General features: G+C 40.8%; 2 protein-coding genes across 2 annotated transcripts in view; one reads left to right on the top strand and one right to left on the bottom strand.

Annotated features, from left to right (window-relative positions):
* Positions 1–192: 192 nt before the first annotated feature.
* Positions 193–8,057, bottom strand: ccnk (cyclin K). The gene is made up of 11 exons (XM_059357189.1): positions 7,908–8,057; positions 6,378–6,607; positions 5,969–6,050; positions 5,745–5,876; positions 4,711–4,816; positions 4,568–4,625; positions 3,925–4,094; positions 3,630–3,835; positions 3,086–3,116; positions 2,204–2,275; positions 193–1,723 (listed from the first exon to the last, which is right to left on the bottom strand). Exons 1-11 carry the CDS (start codon positions 7,914–7,916, stop codon positions 1,182–1,184), a joined length of 1,638 nt encoding a protein of 545 aa, XP_059213172.1. The 5' UTR covers positions 7,917–8,057; the 3' UTR covers positions 193–1,181.
* A 5,615-nt stretch (positions 8,058–13,672) lies between these two features.
* The window catches only part of bcl11bb (BCL11 transcription factor B b), a 30,832-nt gene continuing 17,954 nt past the window's right edge, over positions 13,673–26,550 (top strand). Inside the window, exons 1-2 of the mRNA XM_059356360.1 lie at positions 13,673–13,736; positions 21,218–21,601. Of these exons, the coding sequence (XP_059212343.1) occupies positions 13,673–13,736; positions 21,218–21,601 (448 nt within the window). The remainder of the gene's footprint in view (positions 13,737–21,217; positions 21,602–26,550) is intronic.

The raw sequence follows: 26,550 nt of genomic DNA, 5'->3' as shown, positions 1-26,550 counted from the left end.
ATGCATAAATGCTTGTAAGATGTTATGGAAACATATCCACTTTTATATAATGACTTTTAAGAACATGAGAACTGCAGATGGAGGAGCATTTGGGCCATCTGATAAATATTGGGACTGACAGCTGTAAATAAGGAAAACAGTTACAGCTTAATAATCTGCAACTTTCACCTTAAACTGAAACATGGTACCCGGTTCAAAGTACGAAAAGCAGGTCTTTATTGTCTTAAGTGCCACTCAGACACAAAACCAAAGCTGCGTGCAGGATACAGAAAAGAGAAGCCTGACTAAGGCACGTATGGATAGAAACTCTCAAAAGAAATGCCTAATTGTAAAGAAGAGATATGTACAAATATACCTTAGACTGTCCAGTGTTAGACGTGGTTGGTTTGATGACAGAGTTTCTGTTGTAGCTAGATCATGTAATGCAGTGTGCAGCTTCACTAAAAATAATGGGACAGGAAATTAAGCGTGACAGTTCGATAGTTGCAGCAGAAACATCTTCCAACATGACCCCAGTGTTTTCACAGAATAGAAAGTAATATGACAAAAAGGATTTACAGCATGTCTGAACAAACTGTATACTCATGAACATCTGTGTGTGTTTTATATTAAACTACTGCATGTACAACCATCAAGATTTTATTATGCTGTTTATCTCAGCAAAACAATGAGATTGTTGAGAAAAGTAAACAGATTGCAGGGAAAAGGAGACACTGGTACGACTGGAAAAGCAGGAAAAACAAAACACACAATCAGGGTGATAGAATATAGAAGGAAATATAAGAGTTAACCTTTGTTCCACTCAAAGGTAAAGTAAAAACATTTCATCACCCAACAGTAAATTAATGAACATGTGTGACAAAACTAAATTCTGGGTGCTAATATTTCCTGGTACATCTCCAGAACAAGTGGGCAGTATTTGTTACAAGATCCTGAAGCTAGATAAAGTACCATCAGGTACATGTGGAAGCCACTCAGTTCTCATAACAAAACTGTCCAGATTTAGCTTTTCCTTTCAAGTCGATTTGTTGTTAAGCCTTCATTAAAAAAAACCTCATCAACGAAAGTAATACTGGAGGTGAACAACTGTCTGTCTGTACCAGCTGAATAACACAAGTTCCTGGTTGTTTCCATCTCCAGCTGTGGCTCTGCACGCTTTCAGTTCATAGACTGTTTCACTCTCATCTCATCCACCCGCCATGATTCATAGGCATGCCAGGCGGAGGGGGCAGGGGCACCTGTGACTGTCCTGGGGGCACAGGGGGTGGAGGAGGATACCCAGTCGGAGGGAGACCTATAACCGGAGGGGGTACGTGGCCCGGGGGCATGCGTGGAGGCGGAGGGTAGCTGTTGTAGCCTGGTGGTGGATACGTCGGCGCCAAGTTGGGTGGCGGGTAGTTGGAAGGGGGAGGCGGTGGGCCTGGAGGTGGTGCCGCAGGCGGGTAAACGTGGGGGTGATATGGCGGTATTGGGGGTGCGTAGCTTGGCGGCATCGGTGCGTAGGATGGACCTTCTGTCTTCATCATGGACTGCAAGCTCTGGTAGCCTTCTCCGGACATGTAAGAGCTGGTGGTGGACATGATGTAGTTGGAGGGCGGAGGTGGAGGAGGGCGATGGGGCAGGGGAGGGGGCTGATGTGGAGGTGGAGCGTGTGGCGGAGGAGGAGCGGTTTCGTTTAATGGCTCTGCTTCGGCGGGAGGTGCTGGAGCCGGGGCTTTGCGGTCTGGTGAAGGACAGGAAATGACAGAAACAAAACAACTTGTTAAGAATTTGGCATCATCTTCTGTGTACAAACCACGAGGCTACTCATTCCCCTATGATCTCAAATAACCTCTCCATTCCCAGACTGTGATCACACAGCTAGACCAAGACTGCCAGGCTTCAGCCACATAGGAGGTCTCATTATCAGGCTCAAGCACTAATCAGATTGGTCTGGGAGAGGTTACGAGTATGCGTGTGTTGGGAAACATAATGTCCAGACGAGTTGCTGGTTATGTAAGCAGACTGAGAGGACTAAAGACTTTGGGTTGCTTTCTAAGCTTCAGTCTCAGGCAGGGGGTCTTGGCTGCTCATTATGGACCTTGATGGCACACGCAAACAGACAGCGGGGGGTTGAGAGGATGCCAGCATATATATACACTCCAAATCATTTTAACTTCTTCTCAAATTAGACCTAAGGAAGGCGGTAAACAGTCAGTCTTACCTGGGGGAGGCTGTGATGTAGGCAGAGGGGGCATGGGGCTCTCCAGTCGGGGAATCTTTGATCCAACTTGTTCTGTGAATTAAACAGACCGGTCATTATGATGCAAAGGCTTTTTTACATTCAGTGAATGCATTAAGGAGCCTTGTTGTAGGCTTGAATACTTGTAAAATCCTAAAAGCTGTCAGGGAAACACTAATCCCAGTCACTTAGAATCTACAGTATTTTTCTAATCTTGCCAAGACTTTATGAATGTCACGTTAATTAGCAAACTTCTTGGAGGTATTTCAGTAGAAGAATAGAAGTTTACAATACGTCAACCGTTTTAAACACACGAGTTGAATTCTGCCAGCATGAGGGTTTAACCCTCTGAGCCCCAAGCAGTTTCAAGGTGGAGGTTTTTTTTTTGCTCCTTTGTCGTTTGGTGCAATGTTTAACTCCTGCACCTCAATGAAAACAACATGTAAAATGGGGTTCCAAATGATCTACATTAAAATATTTACAGCCTCTACTTCTTCTTTGCTCTGTGTAAACAACCTGCAGTTCACTTCAGTTCATTTTGTCACATGACTGTTTGTGTGAGCAAAATAAATCCTGGCTTCTCAATTATTTTAAGAGTGCAGACATTTAATGTTTTCTTACAGGATCTGCAAATTGTTAATGGGCAACATTTTACATGTAGAATAAAGTGATTTTGGCGAAATATAAAAAATGTGGGCTTTCCATTTATTTTTAATGCACAAGTGTTCTTCAGACATGATCTGTTCAAGGTAATGTAACAGATTCTACAGTCTGTGATATTTGGTGTATTTTTGGCAACTATTCAAAAGACAACAGTTTTCAGACCTGTCAGGTTGTGGGGTTAACAGTTAATAAAATTCTTACCTGGAGCCTTTGGTTCATCTTTTGGGGATGGCTGAAAAAAACAAAAAAACATTAAAAAGTATCCATAGTCACTTCATGGCTATGTTGAGTGTTGACACATTAAGTATACACAACTTGTAGAATCTGTTCGACATTTTAAATAAATTCAAAACTCTATATCAGGGGACTTCCACTGGCCTTGGTTTTACACCAAAGATGATGCAAGTCAAGCATATAGTACGGGGTTCCTACAACTTCCCCAAATTTTAATTCAAATTCTTAATGTTTCTCAAGCTGCTTTTATACGTTTTTCTAGTACCTTATATCTGCAAAAAACAGAAAATATCACTGTATGTACTGTATACTGTAAATGATAACATTAATATTTACAGTACAGTATTTCACCTCACACCGAATAAGATGTTATTTTGTTATACACACAAAATATTTAGTGACAGCATTCTACAGAGGGGTGAAACATGTAAACAAAACAAAGTTTAATGCTTCAAAAAGTGGTTGACCCCAAGTAGGATTCCCCTGCAACAACAGGAACTCCAACACTCACATGTGAGCGTTTGAGCTGGCGTGGAGGGCTGCCTCCTTGAGGTGAAGTCTTCTTTGGTGGTGGGGGAGGAGGGGTGGGGGCAGGTGGAAGTCCCTGTGGGATTGGAGGAATGGGGGCCTGAGGGGCTGCCCTCTCCTTCTCCTGTATCTGCTGAGGGATGGGCTTGTTTCCCTGCGAGTACAGATCCAGGATCTGATGGCAAATGTCTGAAAGACAAAGATGTGTTTTTGTTGAGACAAATCGGAAAACAAGTTGAAACAAATATAAAAGAACTGGGAAGTGTCACGATGAGTACCTTCAAGCAGCTCAACTGGGACGTCTTGCACAAACTGCTCCCACCAGCGGCGTGATGACTGCTTGGCGGTCCACTCCTGGATGTCAAACTTACAGAGACGACCGGCCAGGTACATGACCGCTACTGCGATAATCTCTGGTTCCCACTGCAGAGACAGCATGGTGCACAGGCTGCCAGGGACAGGGGACATATGGTTACAGAGAAGAGAAGATGATGACATGGAACACAGGGCCCTAGCTGGGTTTGAGCTGAGACTTTGCAGTTTAATTTTGGGAATTATTTGAAGTAAAATTTGACTTTCGGGCTTTACGACATTTCGTGTGAGTGTTTGGATGAAATGATTAAGAAACATAGACACCACTGGAATCTTATTCTACAAATATTGTAATAGTAATATTAGCGTGGCCTAATCTTTATTGACAACTGTGCAGAAATACCTGGATTGAAGAATAAGAAAAAACATGCCATAAAAAGAAAGCCTGTGTTTGTGATGTTCCTATTCATTGATGCACAGTTACCAGCCACCAGGTTAAATGGTATATACCATACCATATATACCATATATAAATAGCTATAAATATGTGCATTGCACTACTTAGTAAATCTTTGTAATACAAAGAGAGGTTACTTTCCAACTGCTCACCTGTCATTAACAAAGGTCCATGCCATTTGCAGCACCTTGCACACTTTATTCTTCTCACCTTCAACAAAAAGAAAAAGATCCATAAGTTTTCCAGACAGAGTTGTTAGTATCACTCTCTGTGGATCATACTTATCCCATCTCACCTTTGAGCTGCTTGACATAGCGCAGCAGGAACATGTAAGGGTGCTCCACCTGCAGGTCAAACTTAATAGTCTGCAGCAAAATTCTCTCCAACACCATCACCTCTTCCTGGTGAAAGAAACATGGATACCTCTGTTAGTGAGAACACTACAGACCCAAGCAGGGAAACTTTAGGTTTATTCACTCCCTAGGAAACCAGACATTGTTTTTCAATCCCTTACATGCTGACATTTCTCAAGATTTTACATCACATCCACAATTTCTTACTAGCAACTTTAAAGTTGCATCACTGCATCTTGTACCATGTTAAAGTTAACACTTCTGAGGCTCTGCACCATTTTGGATCAGATTGAATTATTTTGTAAAACACTGTATGTTAACATGTGTTGGCTGCCCTGCAGTACACTTGCATGGATTACAATATAAAAACACAACTGATATATGCATACCATATAAATAGATTATAATAAATGTTAGTAAGAATGGTTCATCCCAATATAGGAAGTAGGGGAAATGTGTCCTAATCAAACAACCAAACAATGAAATCTTAATTAGTGTGTTGTTTTTTTAAATGTATGCCATTGTGAGTGAGAAATAATTGGGGTGAGATTTCAGGTGAAGGTCAATCACACCATTATTTTCTTAATTTTGGGAAAACAAATTAGTGTGCGCCCCATGTCCTTTTCTGACCTTTAAATTTCATCTAAATTTTCATGAGCTTGCCAAGATGGAGACCTGCCCCAGTCCCAGTGTGTACTTAGTAACCCCTTGCACTCAATACATGAAAAGTACCACATGTCCCATAAGTCCATAAGTCCCAGAATCTTACTGCATACGATTATAATGTTTGCAGATTAGTAGAAATTAGGTTGCAGAAATTTTTCCTTCATATTTTTTGCTTCTAGAGCAACATGTCAGGGCTTTTACAAAGAATTAAGACTATTCATTTCTTTTCTGCACTCTGTGACACTTACAATGGCCAGTGTAAACAGGCAAAGTGTGTCAAGCGCAGAGGAAAAAATAACAGAACCTGCACCTTTGGATCATCTCCAAACTGGGCAAACTGCACATCATTCAGTAAGCTGCGGGCTGTTTTGATGATGTCTTTACACTTCTTTGGGGTTTCTTCCACTTTCCCCGCTAGGAAAAGACAGCAAGCACCTGTCACCTGATGAAACATAAATCACAACATTAATCCAATACTATTAGTCCATTTCAAGGAATGGGGAAAAAATAAGGATAACCAGTACTTGAACTTACATATCTGGGAAACTGCTTGAAGGAATGAAACATGTAGAAACGGTGGAAATATATGATGCCAGTTGCCAGTGTGTCATAGTGTCTGATGTGATGATAGTCAAGGATATCATGGAAACCACTCAGTAATTGCAAAGTTCTTCCGCAGTTATGTTAAATACATTTTAACAAAACCATTTACTTTGACTGTGCAGTTATGATCATCAGCTACAGTTACTTGTTGTTGCTTTCTGTTCACAAACATTTTTACAATAAAATATTAATGCACCTCCTGTAGAAGTGGGGAGGAAAAGCAAAGAATTTACAGCTTACCAGGACACAGTATTTTAGTTTTATGGTAATAATAATTTTATAATTTCCTCCAGGACAAACTGAAACAAGTTAGCGATTCAAATGCATCAAGCAAGGATACAGGCCAAGTCTGGTCCCCACGTCAAAAATGAAGCGTGCTCCCTCTCTCCGATAACGAGCCTCTGTGCCAGGGTCCAGGCCTTCAGACTGAGAGGGGGTGTGGGCTAAATCCTTCTTGTCCCAGTACCAACATGGCTTGATGTGGTCCAGAATTGCTTGGCCCGAAAAGTTCTCCTTGAATTCCTTCATTGACTGAGGAGAGGCAACGGTGGATGGTCCCGCTGCACTGGACTGCCAAATACAAAGCATAAACAAGACTGCAGTTATAGACATAATTTAGAAGCCATTAGTGCTAAAGACAAGATTAGAAACTTTCCCTGAATACAAGCAGTGCTGGTGTATTTGGCAGACAGACTAATTTAATAGTCTCAACATTTAAGATACCAGGAATATCAGGCCAAAATGTATTTCACTGTCAGAATCAGTTTTCCCCTCTTTAAGTTTGGACTATCGAGAGCATAGTTGGGTTTTAGCGACATGTATCAGCTTTTAAACTTGAGCTACTGATCTTTAAATGTGTACTTTTGTTAACTGCGACTAGATACACTGTATAAACAATGGATGTAATTAGCTCACAACCCCTTTACTGATAGTCAAGACTGATAGAGTAATCTGTGAATTATGGAGGAGGAATTGGTCATATTTTGCTAAATTGCATTTTCCTCAAGTCCAGTTTCTATAGAGGTTACTAACGGGACTCACCTCTAGCACCATTTACCAGCCAAATGCTGGTAAAACATGCAAGCGGCTAGTACATTTGATTCACTCACCGCCCCAAAACTTTAATTTTCTCAAGTCGTTTGGTAGGTTAACTCAAAGTTAATTCTGCAACCTAATTTCTAAACTACTGCTAGCTTAGCTGCTAACTGATTGTAAATCATCGATGTACAAAAGTAGAAAAAGCACCAATAAATACTTGGTTCAAAAAAAAAAAAAAAAAATAGAAAAAGATGACGGGAACGTAATGTTTCATAAGGCACCCCCCATCCCATTCATTCAGAGATTACAGCTATTGCTACACATACAGATGAACATTAAGTATGTGTCATAATAAACACAATAATATGGATATCAAAAACCAAGCAGATGAATCCCCCCGAATTAGCATAACGGAGCTGTTAGCTGCTCGTTAGCGTTCAATCATGTTAGCCGAGCTAGCGCTAACCTTAGACATATAAACATGTATACATGTCTATGGCGCTAATGAGGACTAGGAGTTGGCTGAGCTAATGCTAACAAATAACGTTGCCCATCAATCAGTGAGCATCCGTCGGTTTTATGTAGACCAAGCAGCACACCGGTAAGATCACTTGGATACACGGACAGGCTAAGATTAATTAAACTTTGTAGAAAGACAGTTGACAATTAGCGCTAACCAACCAGGTGATGCTCTTTGCTGTTAGCTTCTGCTAGCAGACTTGCTTTACTCGAGGTCTTAACGCCGCTGAAGCTAGCAGCAGGAGCCCGTCAAAACTACTTAAATACGCCTCAATTGATGTCCTTCAGTTTGTAATAAAAACGCGACTCTTACCTTTAACATGTAGCCGTCGGAAAAAAACACCCAAAACAGACAGCTGTGTGAATAATCCGCAGTTATTCACAAGAAGTTGGCTAACAAGTGATTCACAACAGTCCCCATTGTAACAAGGGCACCGCCATTATGGTGTACGTCGGTTACTGTTGGGTGACGTCATGACGCATGAAATGTGAACACGTGTGCTGTGGTTAAATTTTACTTTCACATCTCCTCTGCTGGATGCATTTATTTATTCGACGCTTTAATAATCATTCCTATAATGCTATAAACGAGGTATACATGTGGTGGATCTATGTTTTCGTGTATTATGAAAATATGTTACTCCTAATAATATCCACTAGAGGGAGACAATGAATTACATTTGGACTCAGGCAGACAGGATTGGGTTTTTGACACATGCAGTTTGACCAGGTGACTCAATTGAACAATCAGAACAATGTCTTTAAAAATACTATTTTAAACAAGGCTTTAAATCACACACACAAACATTTACACACATACTATGAACACTTTGAAATAATAACTTGGTTTCCTTCATGCTGGATTATGCCAGATGGCCTACCTGTTTTAACGGAGGCTGCAGAGCTGCAGTGCAACCAGATGGTTTGAGCAGGTAGCCATATAAATTAATAAATTAATATAATGATATATAGAAACACATTATTGTCATTATTGTTAGAGAATGATAGCATTAACAGACAAGCACTAAAAAGACGTCTAAATCAGCCACAAAATATGTATGTTTTTTTATATGAGAGAGGTGTACTTTTTTAGAATAATGTAAGGTCCATGGTAAAAGAGTTAAAGTTTCTGGACTGGAGCACATTTCATTCACTCTTTGAATACTTATACATACTGTATATAAATGGAAGCATTTCCCTTTGTCTTTTGAGGGTTATAAACATATTTTATCCGTATATATTTAATAAATCTGTCTGTCTAATAATTTCTGTGTGCACGGTGCAATAGTAAATGAGAATGAGACAGAAGTATTAACATATGGAACACCACAAACATTGCTCATTTTTACGAGTTACAGTTGACATGTTACAACCAGTGGTGACCATGAATTTAACTTTAAGTTGTCTAAAACGGGCATAATAATTTGTTTTTCTACACATGTCAAGTCTAAATCATCATTATCCTTTATATGCATATAGGCGTTGGCTATGGGATACAGAAACAGAGAAGCACCTTTGGAATAGAAAAGTAGCAATACAGTGCATTAATCATTTAAAAACATGGATTTAATGGTTACAATTTATGCTATTTAAAAAAATAAAAATAAAAATGTTCTCCCTTCACTCACTTCCTTTTTAAAAACTTGATTGGAACAAGAACTCATGGTAATCATCACTGTCTTTGTTTGCTTCAAATGTTCCAGCCTAAGAGAAGACTACAAGTAACATCCTGTGCCCTCTTCATTCCCCCTCCGAGCCTCACTTCTGAGAAAAGCCAGCATTGAATCATTTACTTCATCCAAATTAAAATTTGGAATGTGCATGCATTATATATTCACCCCGTGCTCGGACAAATCCTCTTAACTGTGGGAGAAATTGTCAGGATGTGTCCTGTAGAAAAGTAAGAGCCTTGTCGAGTTGTATTGCCCGTAGCAAGGGAGCATCTCAATCTGTCACTCAAGTCCACACACACACATGCACCAACCACAGTAAATCAGCTTATGAATAATATATACTTGTACTTTCTTTATTAATATTAAACATTGCATAATGAAGCACCGACTATAAGCAAATCCCAGAGCAATATTCATATTACCATGAGCTGTCTTGGAGTGGACTTCTCATTGTTTATGCCAGTCCTGTTGTGGTTAAACAAATCAAAATAGCAGCTACTTAACCTCAACACTTAATCCTTTTTTGTTCAGTATTATGTTAAATATTCTTTTTAAAATCTATTTCAAGACAATGCAATTTTGGTATTTTTTAGAGGGTAAACAGACGAGAGAGAGGCATGAAAAATAGAAGATAAAAGGATGTGACAAAGGTTGTGACCTGGAATCAGAGCCAGTTAAGTTGCATTGTCCACTCATGTGCACTTAAACTTCATCCCTGGGCTCATTTTTATGATTTAACATAAATTATGAGTGCCTGGATTTTTCTTAAATCCTGGGTCATTTTGGGGGAAAATGTCAACATAATGTCTCTTGTTACTTGGACAAAACTTTCATTTCAGCATCCCTTGTCTCGCCCCGCGGTGCGTTCAGGTATCTCCGACGCAGTGGTAGCACTTAACCACACGAGATGCATGTCTCCTCAGAGGCAACACTTTGGACTTAAAACCTTTCCTGTGTCCACAAGCAGGGTATTTGTGGTATATTGGCCCTGTGCAGCTCAGCTTAAACTGCCTTTGCCCGCAGCCAGCAGATACAAGCTATAATGGAGACATTGATGTATTATTGAGAAACCCATGGGTAAGGATCAAGGAGCTGCTCGCAGCCAGCAGGGATAGCAAGAAGAGTGTGTGAACTCAGGATAATGTTTTCCTTCAGCATCCAATGTGTCCGCCACTTGCTGTTGCTCTCTTGGCCCGATGCAAAAGACATTTCATGTAATATCACATACTGAATTTATGCGCTCCAGTCAAAGCAATATGCTTGACAACATGCTCGTCCTATCTGTGAAAGATAGCTGTTGTGCTGTAGTGTTTCCATGTGGAGTCTGCTGAGGTTATGTCGACTTGAGCCAGAGCTGAGATGACATTTCATTTATATAAATAATTACTGTCCTGAAAGTCCCCTAGGCCTGCCCTGAAGCAATCAAACTTCTAATGCTCTTAAAATTGCCCACCATGTTTTATTAATGGCTGACTATAAAATGCATTGCTATAGCTGCACACTTCCCTGCTGATCGGCGAGGAAATAGTGTCAACTTTAAATGGTCGTATTAGGCTTTATATTTTTATTCAACAATGTATTTCAACTAAATTATAGCACGGAGCAGGTTGAATTATATGGTATAGTGGAAAAAAAGAAACTTGAGTGTGTTCTCAGCTGAGCCATAGCCTGTACAAAGCACTTATCTGTGCATACACTGATCTAAATGAATACAGTGAGTTATGTGCGGAATGATTGCCCATTAGTGCCATTAATTGCCTCTGAGTGAACCTGATCCACTCTTCAAGGACTCTCTTACATTCTGAATTGTATAAATGGCAAATTAAGAAGGCTTCATTCTAAAAATAAGAATAAAGTAAAGCAGTGTTAAGGTATCGTCCTCTAATTTGGTCTGTAAAGTGTCCTGTCTGTGCCAACAGAGGGTACTGTTGCCTCACAACATGTTTAAATTATCTTAACAACAAAGATGCAGCCTGCTGTTTTCTTCCCTCCCTCTCTGATTCAATGTGTAGAAATAGGTGTTCTATATTTATATTGATCATGTGCAATGGCTTTATTAGATCATTTAGCATAGATTGCCACGACAATATAAAAGTATTTATTATCTAAATTAAAGGCGACCTTTGAACCAAGATATAGTTTATTTAATCTGGATGGTCCTTATTTTCCAGCCATTTTATAACCATTTCTGGCAACACTTTCTATAAAGTCTATGTCTATAATGCATTATAAACATTATAAACTTCTTATACCACTGTGTCATCATAGTTAAAGCACTCAGAAATATTCATGACACATTGGTAACATTTTGTAATGACTTATAAGGTCAAGTATCATAATAAATCATAATTGCTGGGAAACTGGGTAATATGACACCCTGTAATGCCCGTAATGCAAAATAAACATACCTTTGATGTGTTATAATCTGCCTGTTGTACTCTATAATTAGTTATTAGCATTCACAAATATTCATAATACCTTATAACAATAATCAGAACACATTATAAATTATTTTAAAATGACATGTAAGGTCAAGTATCATAATGCTTCATGATTGCTGGTCAATCACTGATATTGTTTTTGCAAACCCATTTCTATAATGCATTATGAACACACTTATATTGTGTTATAGGGTTACAGTTAGCCTAACCCCTTACCCTAACCCTATAATCAAATATTATAATGTATTGCAATTATGAGAATTATGTCTTATGATCCTTGCAAAAAAAGTGAGGGAGTGACCCGCAATTATGATACTTGAACTTATAAGTCATTATAAAATGCTTTATAATGTGCTTTGGTTACTGTTATAAGGCATTATGAATATTTATGAATGTTTTTAACTTTAATTATTTAAAGTTAGCAAATTATAACACTATAAGTAATCCATTATAGACATGAGCTGGCAAAAACAATGGAAGTGACCAGCAATTATGAAATATCATCATGCTTGAGCTTATAAGTCATTATACATTTTTTTTATAATGTGTTACCTGTGTTTAAACTGTTATTATACAGTGATCTACGCATATTATAATGCATTATACGTATGTTTATAACATGGGCATCATAAAAAGTGTTGCCCAGTTTCCTTGCTGGCATCATATGAGAGGAAAATGAGTTCTTATAATCAGTGAAGTGATTAAAACACACAGTAAGAAGGCAGAAAGAAAAAGGAAACATGACAAGACTTTTGGACATCATGGTGTTTTGGTTGTAATGACCATTAGAGCAAAAAAAAAAAAAAAAGAGGGGAAGTAAGAGAAGTTGTTAGAGGTGGTGATTCTGCCTTTGAAATAACTAATAAGTGCTAATGACTTTGCACGGAGTCCACTCAGCGCTGAGCTCCGGGGAGCCGCCGCTAGTTGCCTCCAGTGTCCGCCTGTTGTGTTGTCCGCTGCCTTCACGCGTCTGTGGTGTCTGACGCACTTGAACTTGAATCCTATCCCACTCTATGGAGGCAACCCCAACCACACACACCCACACGCTCTCTCACACACACACAGACACACACACATAAACACAGGCTGCATATAGCCTGCACACACACACACACACACGCGCGCACACAAACGCGGGGTCCTCCCAAACAGAGCCGCTTTCATCGTGTGAGTCAACGAGAAGTAGCCTCGACACTGTAGGAAACTGGGAAACATTGGACCTCTGCTTGTTGGACGAGAAGGAGGAGGAGGTGTCTTGTCTGCCCGCCTGCTCGCCCTCTCTCTCTCTCTCTCTCTCTCTCTCTCTCTCTCTCTCAATCAACGAGGCTTCTGCCACCAGAGCCAAGAGTTGCCGTTCCGCGCACCGATGCCAAAACGCGCAGGAGGAGCCAGTGCCAAAGGGTCATTTTAGCGCACCACTGCTGAAATGGAAGGACTGTAGGGAATCCTAGAATAAACAGCAGCCATTTGACCCCAGATGATATAATCATATCATTAAAACTAAGAAAAGGGAAAAGGGAAAGGAGCCAATACCCCATCACCAGTGGAGTGCTCCGTACTTCATCTGTCACCACGGTCGCTGCAGAGGTGGCCAGTCCGGGATTTTTATCTGCAAAAGGTCACTGCAAAAACATACCTGCGCACATATCAGATCATCTGTAGCAGACTGCTTGCTAAAAACTACACTTCGGCTTCCTCAATCAAGGTGTTGCTTCTGTTACGAACACGCTGCAGGACATTTTTTTTTTTTTGGACAAACTGGTCTTCCATCCTTACTGCATCCTGCCCGACTCCTCAACCTTTCGAGCGCGCGTTAAAGTTGCAGCTGAAGACTGTGAATAGTAGAGGGGGGATTAAGAGAGGGGGAAAAGTTGGTCACCTGCGAGCCAGAGAGGACCGACACCACGGTCCAAGCCGACTCCAAGTGCCGTTCACCGGGCGATGCCAGAGTAAATGCCGGGGCAATGTCCCGCCGCAAGCAGGTGAACCCGCAGCACTTATCGTTGACGCACAGGGAGACAGTACGAGGTGAGTTTAATTCCTGCAAACACTCCTAACTTCATACACGATTCGGTTTGTAACTTTAAATGATTTATCATTATTAGTAATTATGACTTTTTGGACAAAATAAAAGTATCAAGATAAAGATTTATGCATTGTTTTTATCTTTGAAAAATACGCCTAACAAGGGAGCCAATCACCCACAATAACTGTGATTTGTGAAAATAAATTTACAACGTGATAACACTTGTGCACACACAAGAAAAAAAACAACTGTATTCAATGTTTTACTCACTTACAGAGTAATTGTATTAGTTTTGGACCATTCATAATTATCAACACATTTTTGTGATATTTCAAATGTGTATTTTACAGCTTTAGATGACTTTTAGGTCGAGACATGATCTTATGACATCTATAATGGGACTGTCTGGTGAAGTGTGTGTGAGTGTGTGTGTTTGCATGTGCACGCACGTGCCAGCGTAATGCAACATTTTATCACAGCACAATTATTTTTGCAACATGTGGCATATTAATGTGTACTTTGTTAAATGTTTCATTTATTTCTCACACTGTTTTCCATGCACATTTCATACCGAGTTATTTGTTTTGTGACTTAGGTAACTTGTACTTTAATTTAAATTTATTTTTAATTTGTAAAGGCTCTTTCTCTTCCGGTCTCACTCTCTGTCACACACGCAGTTTTAAAATGACTTTTCTTGACGTATGAAGCCCTTTCTGCCCTTCATAACCTTTGGAGATCATAGAAAAAAATAAAAGTGTGCACTGACATAAATTCAGAAGAAAACACCACACACAAAGGACGTCAGTCTGAACTTTTACATTTTTTTTACGTATTCCACAATCGAAGGGTCATAACTTTGAAGCTTTACAAAGCTGTGACCAAATATTGTGATTAAATTGCGCAGACTAAATCTGAAACAGGATTTTTTTTTCTTTGTGGTGCATATGATTAAAAAGTCTCATAATCCAATTTCAAATCAATTATATCAATCTAACCTTCATCTCCCAGCGCTCTGCTTTGCCTAAATCCAATTTCATAGAGGCCTAATCTGAGTAATTCATTGCAGAAGTTCATGATGTAATCTTTGGCCAATCTGTTTTGTGTTGAAAAGGGTTAGACGCATTCCGTCCCACCCGACACATTTAGCATTTAGACTAATCACTTACCCCATTCACTTTGTCTCTATCTCTCTCATGTCTCTGACTTGTCCTCCTTTTGAGGCTTCGCTTGAAATAATTACGGTAATTTTAAATCGCAATCTGAAATCTAAATGTTTGCTATAAGGAGTGTTTTTTTCTAATTGAGAAAGTATGCTGCACCCTCAGCAGATTTTAAAGATGACAAATATTGATCCAGCTCGAATATTGATCTGACAGTTTATTCTCTGTGCTGTCACACTCACTGCCTGTCAGTTCATTAAGACCCCTGGATACATTTATGCCTGTGCAAAAAATTCTAGCAGTATTACCACAGGCATGTGTGTGCCTGTTCAACATTTACCTGCATGAATTATTGCACATTGTCATTTGTCTTTAGGGACAAATTTGAACTAACTGTTAAATATTTGCCTCCCAGTCATAGGTCACTTTGTTTAACACATTTTCTTCTTTTTAATTTTTTTTCCCACATATACCTCACAGCACCTGCTGTGCAGTAGAGTCAGCAAATTCAAACTGAACAAATGTAATTAGGCTGATAATTAGTTGTCACAGATTTGCTTTAAATTTCTTAATTTTCTGAGCTTGTTCCAATGTCTCCAGGGTGCATGTGTTCTTGGAGCTCTTTAATGACTGCTTTCACAGAGCCTTTAAATGGCCGCTGACCTATCAGCGGAGACTTTCAAGTGTCAAACAGCAACTTCACTTGCAAATTCTCAGAAATGTTTGATATTGAGCTTGATCATGCGTGAGGTCAGCGCTGTGCTCGAGTGGTTATTAGAGCAAGTGCAGTAGGATGCTGAAACGCAGGGCCTGAATCTTGTCCTACCTGTTCTTTCACATGATGCCTCCTGTTTGTTAGCCTCAGTGACCTGAGAGGCACAAGTGCAAGATTAAGGGCAGACTGGACCTGCAGGTATTTTTTTTGATGCTATCAGGGAGATTAAATGCAAAGCCGAAACTGGACTTAAACAAATGCGCAAAAACATGATTTCTATCCAATTGTTCTCTGTGTGGACAATGGTGGCGTGCAAGAGTGTGCACTTGTATTTGCATAAAGCGCCTGAGCCATGTTTACCATACTTAAATATCTTGATAATGACACTCATCTGTAGCTGTGATGGACGGAAGGCATTTACTGTACCTATCATTCAATGGCTGGAGGCTGCATGCGCTGTAGGCTGTTTCCTTAAGCTGGGTGGGTCTGCAGAGGACCTGGATCACACCTGAGGAGGATCTGAGGAGTGCTCAAGGGGGGGAACTGTAATTTGATTAAGTCAACATATAATGAGAGCTTTGCATATGTATGTGCAGCGTTATTGTCAGGCAGCGTCTCAGAAATGAGTGGATTTTATTGTCTGTGCTTAATATTTTTCAATAGGTTGAGATTGCAGCTGTCACAAAGGTATCTCCTTAAGTTTCTGCAAGGGTGCCAGCATACATCAGCCACATGTCAGATCAGGGGTTATCCGGTGTAACAGCCTCATGCCCTGCAGCCATGAGCGTATAGGTCATACTCTAGTTGGAACTTCAGAGAACCTGAATATCAGCATATTTCTGGACAGGCGTTTAGTGGAAGACTGTGTTCTGGAGATGTACTTGCCAGGCCAGGTGTCAAGAGGGATGCACTGTAACCGCAATGAATGCACACAATGCACCAAAGAACACACACTCATGTGGACACATTGTACATCTTATCACCCTCAGAATGCATAACTACACAAACTGCATACACTAGTCGGTCTAATTTAACTTTCAGTTTACAGTTCATACTTTTTTTTATTGAGAAAAACATGCATAAAGGCAAACACCCCCCTCAGGCTGTTTCAGTCTATGATTCAGCTTGGAGTCACATCCACGACAAAGAAACCAGTGATATGAATATGATATGAATTACTCATATATTAGGTGCTTAGTATGACAGGCCTCCCTGGTTTAGAAACTGGTATTTTTTTTAACATCAGACTTAATGCAGAGAATTGTTTTCTGGATCCAGCCATGGAAACGCCTCGTGATAACAGTTTACTCTTACAATTGGCATGCTACTTGTGAAACAGTTAATGTTTTCGTCTTTATTCGCACCATATGGCTGTCAAACGCTGGGGGAGAAAGCCACGGTACGCACTGCAACACCACAGTAAATATTCACACACTTTGTGGTAACCGGATGATAATCTCACAGGAGATGATTGGAGAGCGATGGAAGATTTACTGCAGCCATCGCAGTTTGTTCTCAGATTTCCTTTTCTATATTTCAATATTACTAAACAGATTTAATCAATTTTTGCAACGCTATAAAGCTCCTTCTTTTTTTTACTATTATTATTATATCCGTTAAAGTTGTTTGGCAAATTTGATTTATATCCACCAATGTCATGCTTCATAGCTTGCATGTCATTTATAGCGATTTAGTGACAAGTCAGCTGCAGAGCTGTATTTTGTTCACTTTCAGACTGATAATCTAAGATTTATGATAAGAAATGAGACTGCAACAGATTAAATGGTGATAAGATAATGAAACACACAGGCCTGGCGTTTCACAACACACACTGTTGCAGCTCTCCTTGGCAATCGCAGCCGAGAAAAAGGGATAGGCTAAGCGAGGCCGCTTGTTGTTTGAATTTTTGATTGCAACCATCTGCAACGTTGCTGGTGTCATTTATTTTCAATGGCTGCGTGAATCTTACCCGACTTTCCCTGTGGGGTTTATATATGTGTGTGTGTGTGTGTGTGTGTGTGTGTGTGTGTGTGTGAGCAAATGGAAGGGGAAAACAAAGAAAGAGAGACAGGTCTGAACCCATACAGTATGGTCGACTGTCATACGAGTGCCCCTGGCCTTCAAACTGCCTTAAGCAGCAGAACACAGCTGCTATTAAAATGTTGTGTAAGGTCAACGGAAAATAGTTTCACGGTTTTTTGTTTAACGCCGCTTAGAAGGATCTCATCAAATTCACATCATTAAATAAAAACAAATGTTTCGCATGCAACAAAATTACATTTTCTCAGCATTTCATTTGACTCAGGGCAGAGAAGAACTTGTCAAACCATGTTGGAAATTTTAATTTGCTTTCACCTTCACCTCAGGCAACAATGCAAACAACATTTATGAGAGCATATAAGGACGTACACAATAATTAGGGGTAAGTGGGATTTATAGCCGCACATAAAGTCAGAGGACCTTGTATACATGCATGCACCTCGGCATGTTTTACCTACATAGCTGATTTACCTGGCCACTACCGTGAAACACACAGACGAGGGTGCCACATTAACTATATCTATACTATATATGTCATATATAAAGATCCTGATTGACATATCACTGTAGGTATATCTCCATCATTGTATATATTGTCAAATATGAAAACTTTTTTTTTCTCAATATATAATGCAAAAAACAATGCTTGGGGGTCATTTAGAAATGCTAGCTATTTATTTATTTTTCACATTTTATTTACTTAAATGGGCAGCAATTGACTGATACTGAACACACAGTACTGATGTTTATTTACATTAATTTCGATTTTACTTTATTTTCGCAGTTTTTATTTCTAGAACTGATTGACAATGTAATACATTGTGTGTATATATTATTGTAAAATAAAGACATTTGAGTACTTTTGCATATTACGATTGGAGCAAAATTAGTGCATAGAAAGATGTATTTTCATTCAATTAAAAAAATTCACTATATCAGCCGCCATATCGTGTGAATTTTCTCTTAAATCAGTATCAGTCTGAGAAATCTCATATCCGTTGGGCTCTAGTCATAGACCGATTTTGACACTAATATTACAACTCTAACCCAACTATATGGCGAACATTTTAATATTTGTAATTAAAAAAAGCTGCAAATGAAAGAATCCCTCTCCTCTCCATTAAGTGCTTTTTAGTCTGCGCGTTTGAATATATTTTTCGACCTTTTGCACAACTGGAAATATTGGTGAAAGAGGCCCATTGTCTTCAGCTGTGTCTCCCATCTGGTACATATTGTGCAGTGGCAGTGTGCAGGCAGCAGCAGCAGCAGCAGCAGCAGCAGTGGAGTGACTGACTGACTCTCTCCTCATCAAACTGATAGGGGGTGCTCTAAGGCTGCCTGACTTAACTCACACTTGATAAGGCAGAGTAGCAGGACTGTCATTGGGTGAATGTAGCTTGTGTGTGAGAGACCAAGAGAGAGAAATAAAGTATGTGTGGTATCATGTTAGACAGCTGGGTTTCATTGCTATCATCACGCCTTCTCAACGATGGCATGTTTGACAGTGCGTCTGCTATGCTCCCTTACCTATCAAGCATGTTCCTCTCACATAGGAGTTTATACAGAGGAATTAGACACTGTCTGTCACCATGATAGGCTACATTAGTGTGTTATTCTTTCGTGTGTGTGTTTCCATTTCACTCTGTTTGTGTCCACGGTTGAGTTTTTTTTTTCCTTTTCCTCCAAGCATTCCAGTTGTTTCTTGCACCTGGTTTTTCTCACACAGGTGAGCCTCGGGATAGACGGGTGAGCGGGTGCGGTGTTTTCGAAGATGTCCGACTGATATTCCAGTGGCATAGTGACAGTGCCAACGCCTACTAAATTTACTGCCTTCTCCCCCCAGGCCGTGTTAGTCAACCATAGGCTAACAAACAGGCCTTACCCTATTTGTCAGCGATGAAGTTCAAATGTCTATCATCATGTCTTTTTTCCTTATTTACAACACATGAAGATCTTCAGCCACCTGTCTTGTTTTTCAACGTCAGAAATGAGAGCGCGCCATATTGTTAGCAGAGCTTTCTCCTGCACAGTCCTACTTATATGCATTTCACATATGCACACATGCATGCGTGCGCACAGGCTTGTGTGAACACTCTGGAACATTGCTTCATGTGAATCATGGTCACAAGCTGTGAACTGTAGGTAAATATGTGTTTGTGTTCCTTCTTTGCCGCCAAAGATTATGAGATGGAAATTATTTGGCAGGCATCCAGGAACCCATCTCCATTTAGAGAAAAGATATTTGGCATCGGATCATCACTCCAGGGCGAAGCGAGTGGACTGGAACGTGTGTGTGTGTGTGTGTGTGTGTGTGTGGGTGTTGGGTAGAGGGTGGGGGGTTGAATCATAGTTGAAAAGAAATATTTGAAATACTAAAAAAATGGGTAAAACTGTGTGTAATATTCAGCCGGAACTCTGCCCGAGTTTAACGGTTATGACTGGGATTTAGAGGAGCAACGCCTCCCTGACAGTTTGAGATGTGTGATAAGAGAGTTTAGGATCTGATAGCTACACACAAACCAGCACACACCCTCTTTGTCTAATCTTTGCAATTATTAGGGTGTCATGTTTGGAGAAAGAGAGGAGAAAAAAGGGGAGGGATATGAGGGAAGTGGAGGAGCAGCAGCAGAGACGGGCAGGCGTTGCTATGCTTCTCTCCCAGGCATCAACACCTCTCCCTGGGTACCCGCTCAGCCAGACGCCCCTAGAGTCTCTGGAGCTTCAGGTTTCCTCCGGGCTTTTTAGAAGAGGACACATTTTCATACATCAGGGTAGTGTTTAAAAAAAAAGCAGGTCGTCCATGAGGGATTTACGTTAAGCCGAGGGACTCAGTCTACGCCATAGGGGAGGTGGCGGGGAAGAATGTGTAATGGTTATTAATGACCGTGTCAGATCTGTGAAGAATGAGATTTACTCTCTTAACAGGACCTCGGGTTTGACTTTATAGATTTTCTGTCTGTGGAGAATACCATGTTCGAACTCACCTGCTCCATTCAGACATCTTTTTCTTTTTTCTTTTCTCTGTCTTATTATGTGATAACATGAACGCACACACACGCACAAGCGAACACACACACACGCACAAGCGAACACACACACACTGCTGGTGGATGTGGCCCTTCGCTACGCTACACTTTGTTCTGCACAAGCTGGGGCTCCCACGTGGTGAAGGCAGCCGTCTAGCTATGACAGCTCAGTGTGGCGAAGGCCCTCACCGGAAACCCAACCTGCACTGTGAGATGAATAGCTTCCTGGCCACACACTTAAACACAGAAACACACACACACACATATATATACAGTGTATGTGCTGGGTAACCACCCACGCAGATCTCTCCTGGATAAGCTGTGCAGGTGTTTGTCTAGGCGAAGTAGCTTTACAGCAGCGCTGTTTTATGCCATGAAAGTGACACAGTTGTGAATGTAATGATCATCTCGTGTGGTTGGGAGAGATGGCTTTTATCAGGTAATGTTATCAGGATTAACTAAACCTCACGGTGTATTTTTTCTCTGCCTCTGTCTCTCTTTTTTTTTTGCTTTATTTAAAACTTCTCTTCTATTTTTTGCAGCCGAGGCCAATCATGATTCAGGGGCGGGATCACCATCTCCGGAGCCGTCCACCCCCAGCCCTCGGAGGTTGGGCGCCGGGGAGCATGACATGCTGACCTGTGGCCAGTGCCAGACCAACTTCCCTCTGGGTGATATCCTGGTTTTCATCGAGCACAAGCGCCGTCTGTGCCGGGGCCCCCGAGGCGGACCGGGGTCCTTCTCCAAGCCTGGGGAGGCTGGTGGAATCACAGGCATTTCCATCTCACCCAGGGACAGGCCACTGGAGCTGGGGAGAGGGTCCATTCCGGTGGAGGTGGGCATCCAGGTGACCCCCGGCAGCGAGGAGGATCTGGAGAGGAGCCTGACGCCGGCGAGGGGGATCTGCCCCAAACGAGAGAGAGGAGGTACGGAGACTGGAACACATTTAAATGAGGATGCAGTTAAAGGAACCACTAAGCAGCTCAATTCTAAGTTTTGAATAGGGCTCTCTTGTCAGTATAGATGCAATAAACACACATATAAGTGCAAAATACACACACACACATCTCTCACCTGTCCAAGACAGATAGCTCTCTTTAAAGAATCCCAGCTGCTTGTTATTTTGACAGTGGCCTTCAGGAGGGATTAATGTAGCCTGGGATGATTTCATTAGAGTGAGTGAGAGCCGCACTGTATGTCTATTCTGCTCCGTTCTAAGTAAAACATCACAGACACACACACACACTCACACACACATGCACGCAAAATCACACACACTAAACAACCAAACAAACACACACTGGCAGGCCTGAAGGACTTCTTCAGCTGAAACCAATTGTGAAAGGCGAGGAAGAAGGTGATAGAGGAGCCGCCCCCAGTGTGTGTGTGTGTGTGTGTGTTTTTTGCTCACATCACGTGTGTGAGCGTTTGTAAAGAAATCCTGCAGCATATGAAAAAAAAGAGGTTAAGAAAGCTGATTAAAATTCATCTGTGCGCGTGGTGAGGAGAAGGGGATTAATAAAGCAGCAAGGCCGTTCATCTGGCTATGAGGGGAGGTGGTGGGGTTGGGGGGGTGGGGTGGGTGTGGGAGGGGGGGCTGAGGCCTGTAGACTGCCAGCGCTGCAGGGAAACCAGTTCAAAGTTATCAGAGGAGACAGTCACCATCACACCCGAGAGCTGGGAAGGCTATCCAGGATTACACAGACTCCAGTAGACTAAGAAGGACTCGGTTAGAGGAGGGAGACGGCTGTATTGTAAAAGTTAGCAGCCAGAGCTCCATGTAAAAAGATTATAGAGTTAACAAAGAATCTGGTCACCACAGTGTGTCTTAAACCACTGTGTTAGGGAGGGACTTAAATAGTGTCAAGTGTCACATGCCAATAATGCATTATAAACACACCTTATATGTGTTATAATCTGCATTTAGCACCGCATAATTATCGTTATAAGCTTTCATAAACATTTGTAATGATGTAAACAATAATTATAATAAATTATAAAGCATTTTATAATGACTTATAAGGTATCATGATACTTCATAATTGCTGCGCACTCACTCACATTGTTTTTGCAGTCTATAATACTATTATAAACATATTTATAACTTTATATTGTGGTTATAGGGGTCGGGCTCAAAGTGGTTATAATGCATTATAAACAGATTAAAATGTATGTTGTAATGCACTAAAATCACTGTTGTAATGCATTATAATGTGATTATAGGGCTATGGTAGGGGATAAGACTAATTTTAGGTATGTCCATAATGCATTACAAATCCAGGCTTGCAAAAACAATGTCAGTGAGTGACCAGCAATTATGAAGCATATATATATAAGTAATTAGAAAATGTATATTAAGTACTGTTATAAAGCACTGACATATGTGTCATAGAAAGTGTTTCAAAATGGTAAATTCTTTAGTTTCCTAGTGTGTTAGGAGATAATTTTGAATTTAGTCTATATCAACTGTAGTTTTATATGTCACACATACATTCACAGTATTCCACAAGATTTAGCTGGGCTGTGAAATCTAAAAAAACCCATCCTTAAATGTTTTAGATGGTTTTAAGGACACAGAGCACACATTGTGTTAATTTCAGAATCAAAGCTGGCGTACACGTCTTTTGTCATCACTACAGTTGGAAGCACATATGCACAGTTTCTGTGTGTGGCCAACAGCTGTGTGTGGTCACCGTCTTTTGTGAGGGGAAATATATCGTAGGAGATCACAAACAATGTGTGACAGCACAGTTCTGGATGTCAAAGATAATGTTTTAAAATGAAACAAAAACATTTTGCATTCTGGAGAAATTCTGAGAAAGAAATCTAATTTTCAGTTAATTTAATGAGCGTTAAACAGCGAAATTGCAGCAGAAAAAAAGCATGGAACTCATTTGGAAGCTTATGCAGTGCAAAACACTCACTGCATTTTATATGGCAGTTTGTCTTTTAGGTGGTCAGAGGCAAAACATTTCGAGTTAGTGTGTGATTCAGCCTGTTAGAGCGAGCGGCAGTCAGTGAGTCACTCAGACAGACAGACAGTCTTATCACTAAGAGAACAAGACATGAAAGCACTCGAAGCCCCAAATGAAAGAGAGGAGGAGAGCTTTGTTCAACACATTAGATTGCCACTCAAGGCAGTCTCAAGTTTCAACCAAATTAGATTACATTATTAGGTCTAATTAAGTCCAATGTGTTGGCAGCACACACTCTCACAGAAATACACACACACGCACACACACGGAAATATCACCACACTTTCCTGGACGTGTCGTTGCAGCCAGAACAAATATTTGCAGCACAGGCGACAAAATTCATGCATCAAACGTAACACACACCTGCACACATGTACTCCTCATGTACTCTTGCGTGCATGAAATGCTTGTGCTGTATGCATAACCCTTAACCCTCTCCTCTCCTGGATTGTTTTTTTTTCACCTGGTTGTGTTTTATAACATCCTGTCTGGCCTCTTTGTCTGTCAGCCTGCTTGCTTAAACTGCAAACATGCTGCAAGGCTAGCAGATTCAACCCCAAAAGGTGCAAACACACACACGCACACACTCTCGTACACACGGTGTAGATGAAAAATGGCCCTTCTGTGCCCTATTTTTTTCCTTGAGTTTCTCTTGCTGATGCATGCACTCTGTGTGTATATGTGTGGGCTTTGTCAGAGTATGTTAATATATGTGCGTGTATGAATTTGTGCATGTGAGTGCGAAGTCTGTGAAGAATGATGCATGTCACCAGGCAAGCGAGAGGTTGTCGCTAGGGGAGCGTTACCATGCTAAGGCGACCCTGGCCCTGCTTTGAACCCCCTCCCAGGACGACTGCTGGGGCCCCCTCGGAGCACTTTAAGACATCCAGTACATAAGGGCGAAGTCACATCATGACAACCTCTCTCTCTCTCTCTCTGTCTGTCTCTTTCTTTCACACTCACAAACACTGTGTATAGTGATCACACAGTAAATATTTCATGAGACGATGTGAACGACAGCAAACATCTCTCTCTCTTTATCTCTTCGGCCACCTCCGATCTCCCCGCTGTCACTTTTGTGGACATATTAGGCTGACAATTCTGCATTTGGTGGGAAGCTACTTACAAGAGTGACACCGATACTGATTTGAATTTACGATCAAAGAATCTAAATGAGATCCCCGCCACTTTAAAACTGTCACACCTACATGTATATATTTCTTTGGAAGGTGTGAAAGTGTGTGAAAGTGCATGGGAGCAAATTAACGTGTGTAAGATCTGTTGAAATCTTGAGCCAATGGGCAATAAGGGATTTTCTTTATAGCTGAAATGACTCATGGTGGTTTCCTTAACATACAAAACAAGTTACCTTTACACACAATGAGGTCAAGTCTGCAGCGTTCACACAAAAACTCACATCCCAGTTTCCACACTTCGCCATAGGGTTGGGCGATATGGCAAAAATCTCCTATAACGGTATAGATCACGACAGTAATTGTAACTGCAAATTAAATTAAGAAAGTGTTTTAAAGTAACCACACTGTATTTAATTAATTAATGTAATTAATAAATAATTTATTTTTTGGAACTTCCATTGGTTACAAAAACAACTGCCTCACCACAACACTTAAAAAAATCAGTTAAAACAACACGTAGTCAAATTTAAGGTTCCTGAGAACAGTCATAACAACTTTACTCTGTTTGTTTACATCATGATGTATAAAGAGAAGTGGATACAGTGTTGGAGGTGGGACCCTGTTCATTACTATGAAAGTTGCTCAGAGATGCATGTAGTCACCTTAATGAAAAACTGGATCTTCCGCATACAGTATGGGCCCATAGAGCAAGTACATTAGAAACCTCTGCCTGTTGAGCGGGCTACTTCTAGTTTAGCACCCCGCTAAATTGGCTGTGTTTAACTTGTACGAAAATTGGTTTAAAAATCCTGCCCTCTTGCTTGGGGTTCAAATCAAGTTATGTACTAGCAAATCACTAGATCGCGAGATCCAAAAACTTTATAAGAATCACAAGATTGTGCAAGAATCACAAGATCACACGAAAACAGCTACCGTGGTAGAAAGAGTATTGAAAAATCTCTGTTGCAGTTGGACACATTCCTGCCGCTGCATGATATATATCGTCATATCGCCCAACCCTACTTCACCACCGGTGTGCATTTGAAGGTGTCTTCTTTTCTTCCCTCTCTCTATTTCTCCCCCATCTTTTTTTTTCTTTTTGCCCCACCACCCAATGCTCCTTTAATCACCTGGCTTGCTCTCATTTCCATATTAAATAGGCTTTAATCATGAAAAGCAATCAGGCTTTTGCATATTCATACCTTCCCCTGTACGCCGGCTTCCCTGTCTCGCTCCAGTGCCAAGCAGCCAGTAATCAGTAGGCAGGCGGCGTAATGCCATAGCCCCGGCCCATCGCATGAAAACACACACACTGTGTGAGTTAGAAATAACTTCACATGCTACTTACGCATTATCTCTACTCCAAGAGAGAGAGAGATAGAGGGAGAGGGGTAAGAGATAAAAAAAGAAAGATGGCGAGACTGATCCCTGATTTGAGCTGCGAATATTTGTACAGAGGCTCAAGGAAAAGTCGATTTGCATAATGACTTTGTAGTTTTGCATTAATCACATTTGCATATGAAAATGCGTTAATTACTCCTGATGATTTTTTTTAAAAACTTGCTTCATTTGATGTCCAAGCTCTGGGGTTGTGATTAGGGGTTACATGGTGGCAGTTGTGTAAGTGGTGTGTGTATGTGTGTCTCTTGCTTTGTTGCATTTCTGCTGCAGCCTGTGTGTGTTTATGTGTTTTTACATGAGTGTTTTGAATGCTTGCCAGGGAATTTATCTTGTGTCTGCTGTTAGGCATGTGTGTCTATTTTC

The sequence above is a fragment of the Centropristis striata genome, chromosome 18 (genome assembly GCF_030273125.1).
Source record: "Centropristis striata isolate RG_2023a ecotype Rhode Island chromosome 18, C.striata_1.0, whole genome shotgun sequence".
Lineage (NCBI taxonomy): Eukaryota > Metazoa > Chordata > Actinopteri > Perciformes > Serranidae > Centropristis > Centropristis striata.
The sequence above is the reverse complement of the archived record's forward strand: the minus strand, read 5'-3'. Positions and strand labels throughout refer to the sequence as shown.